The 3259-nt window shown below is 37.2% G+C and overlaps 1 protein-coding gene across 1 annotated transcript; it reads left to right on the forward strand.

The window, feature by feature from the left end:
- Window positions 1-1694: 1694 nt before the first annotated feature.
- Window positions 1695-2707, forward strand: LOC110296866 (putative vomeronasal receptor-like protein 4). Its single transcript, XM_021165663.1, has one exon. It carries the CDS (start codon window positions 1695-1697, stop codon window positions 2655-2657), a length of 963 nt encoding a protein of 320 aa, XP_021021322.1. The 3' UTR covers window positions 2658-2707.
- Window positions 2708-3259: the final 552 nt, after the last annotated feature.

The following is a 3259-nucleotide window of genomic DNA, read 5'->3' on the forward strand; positions in this document are numbered from 1 at the left end:
TGGCTGTCCTGGAACTCACTCTGTAGACCAGGCTGGCCTCGAACTCAGAAATCTGCCTGCCTCTGCCTCCCGAGTGCTGGGATTAAAGGCGTGGGCCACAACGCCCGGCCGCATGTGTCTTTGTATGTGGAATATTCAAGTAAACTTGAAAATATAATTGGGCCCTTGTTTCCCCACAAACTTTGAATCAGTGTAGATGTTTTCTACTTCTTTACCAGGAAGCTGATTTTAAAGTAATGATAACAAGGGGACCTTGTTTTTAGTAGACTAAAACTAAAGTAGTTTAGTAGACTAAACTAAAGTAGACTTGTTATCATTCATGGGAAGGAATTTTCTACTACATGGGAAGGAATTGCTTTTAAACAGAAACTCCCAAACATCATCACTGTATGGTCAACTTCAACAAGTTCATCTTTGTCATAATGTATTGAAATTAGTGTTTGTCTTACATTCCATATTCTCTGTCGTTGGAGGCTCCCAGCTCCACATATTCAGATGTGAATATGTAGTCTGTAGTAACTACACAAACCTGGAAAGAAAAGGGAACCATTGTCAGGATAAGGGTGACAGTGGGAGCAATGGAGAGAAAATAGCAGACCTCAAGTATCTATCTGATCAGGAAAATGGAAGAGGCAGGGCTCCTTACGGGTTGAAGAGCCAGATAGATACAGAAGAACTAAGGAGGAAGGTAAACAAGAGTAGAAGCAGGGAACAATTAAACAAACAGGGAAATGGGAAAATGAATAGATTCTTAGCTAAGGAAAAAGGAGATAAATACAGAAAAAAGAGGAAGTTAGGGAATTAACATCATGGATGGCTGAAAAGGGAGCAAGGATAATCCTGTTAATCCACCCTTCCCAAAAAATTTAACAAGAAAATAGTGTTTTCTTGATACGTCTGAATCAGTTTCTTAATCCTGAATTGGAATCCACAAAGGGTTTTAATTGGATGGGAACTAAACTGGAAGCCATCTAGACTCATTTAGAACCATGTTGCTAATACAATTAATTGGTTCAGGAAGTTACACTAATGGTCTTCCACTGTATCTATGTTTGTCATTCGAGGATCTGAGAATGTAAGATTTCATGAGAAAAGAAACATTTAAAAAGATGAATTGAGATAGACCCTTGCTGATTAAAACTGTAATATTATTATGAATTATGACTGGGATTCCATGAGAATCATGCATTAAAATATGGATAATTGCAAAATAGAGCACAGTAAAATTATACAGTATTCGAATCTGATTTTTTGAATATCTTCTATGATTTTCCCCCAGCTGACCACAGTGTTTATATTTTTGTGCACATGTGATTGATCTTCTATGCTCATTACTACTGTTTTAGTTAAGTATAAAATGAGCCAATTTAAAGCAATAGGGTTGTATTTTTAAGGTATCAGTCTCAAGTGCACTACAGAAACACAAAGTGTGTATTCTGTGTAGATATGACTCTAAGTGCATTCATTGTCCATAATATTCTCTCTATATAAGAAATACTTGGAGGGTATATAGAAATATAGGATATAGCTAATATTAAAAATCAAAAATTAAACATCTTACTCAGGAATTATTAGGGAAAATATGATTATATATCCTTACTCTAAAGTAATCATAAATGTGACACATAATCTATTTTTTTCAGATATATGAAAGAGATTTCCATTATGATTTAAGATGAATACACTACCCATTTATGCCTTCAATTAAGAATGTCCTTTATTTCCAATCTGGACTTGGAGTTCTAGCCAATATGTTTCTACTGATTTTCTATATTTTCATAATCCTAGGTCACAGTCCTAAGCCCATAGACCTGATCTTATGTCAATTATCCTTCGTTCACATAATGATGTTCCTCACTGCAGGGGATATTTGGCTTTCAGACTTATTTGAGTCACTAAACATGGAGAATAACTTCAAATGTAAGGCAATTTTTTACATAAACAGGGTGATGAGAGGCCTCTCTATCTGCATCACCTGCCTCCTGAGTGTGTTCCAGGTCGTCACTATGAGTCCCAGTACCTCTTTCTTGGCAAAATTTAAACATACACTAAAAAAGTACATCATATATGTTTTCTTCTATTTTTGGTTGTTCAATTTGTCTTTCAGCAGTAACCAGCTCTTCTCTGCTAGTGCATATACCAATGTGAGTGACACCAACCAAATGAAGATCAGCAAATACTGCTCATACTTTCCCACAAACAAAATTATCAGGGGATTGATTTTAACAGTGACAACTTTAAGAGATGTGTTTCTTGTAGGAGTCATGGTGACAACAAGTGCATACATGGTGCTTTTATTGTTCAGACATCAGAGGCAATGCAAGCATCTTCATAGCATCAAGTACTGGAGAGCATCTCCTGAGAAAAAGGCCACACAGACCATCCTGGTGCTGGTGGTTTTCTTTGTGGTCATGTACTGGGTAGACCTCATCATCTCATCCACCTCAGTCCTGTTGTGGAGGTATGACACAGTCATTCTGACTGTTCAGAAGTTTGTGATGAATGTCTATCCCACAATTACTCCTTTGGTACAAATCAGTTCTGATAACAGAATACTCAAATGCCACCAAGCTTTTTTTAAAGGGGCAATTTTTGTCTTCTTTAAAATGATATTTATTCCTCTGGTCTGTGCCAGCATCATTCCACCTTGGATCTGAACTCAGTGGACAGTCCCACTGTATCTAGAGGAATCTCCAAGGTACAGGTCCACTAACACTCCCAGGATCTTAGGATCACTGGTGAGTAGAACACAACATCTGTTCCAAAAGAACCGAGGATGCCTGGGGAAAGCTGGAGCACAGAAACATTCATCATGATCAAGTTGGCTTCCTCCCAGGGATGCAGGTATGGTTCAATACATGGAAATACATCAACTTAATCCATGATATAAACAAACCCAAAGACAAAAACCACATGATCATCTCATTACATGCAGAGAAAGCATTTGACAAAATCCAAAACCCATTCATGATAAAAGTCTTGGAAAAATCAGGAATTCTAGGCCCATATTTAAATATAATAAAAGAAATATACAGCAAATCAGTACCCAACACCAAACTAAATGGAGAGAAACTTGAAGCAATCCCACTAAAATCAGGGACTAGACAAGGCTGCCCACTTTCTCCCTACCTATTCAATATAGTACTTGAAGTCCTACCCAGAACAATTAGACAACAAAAGGAGATCAAGGGGATACAAACTGGAAAGGAAGAAGTAAAAATATGACTATTTGCAGATGATATGATAGTATATGTAAGTG

Source organism: Mus caroli, chromosome 6 (genome assembly GCF_900094665.2).
Source record: "Mus caroli chromosome 6, CAROLI_EIJ_v1.1, whole genome shotgun sequence".
Lineage (NCBI taxonomy): Eukaryota > Metazoa > Chordata > Mammalia > Rodentia > Muridae > Mus > Mus caroli.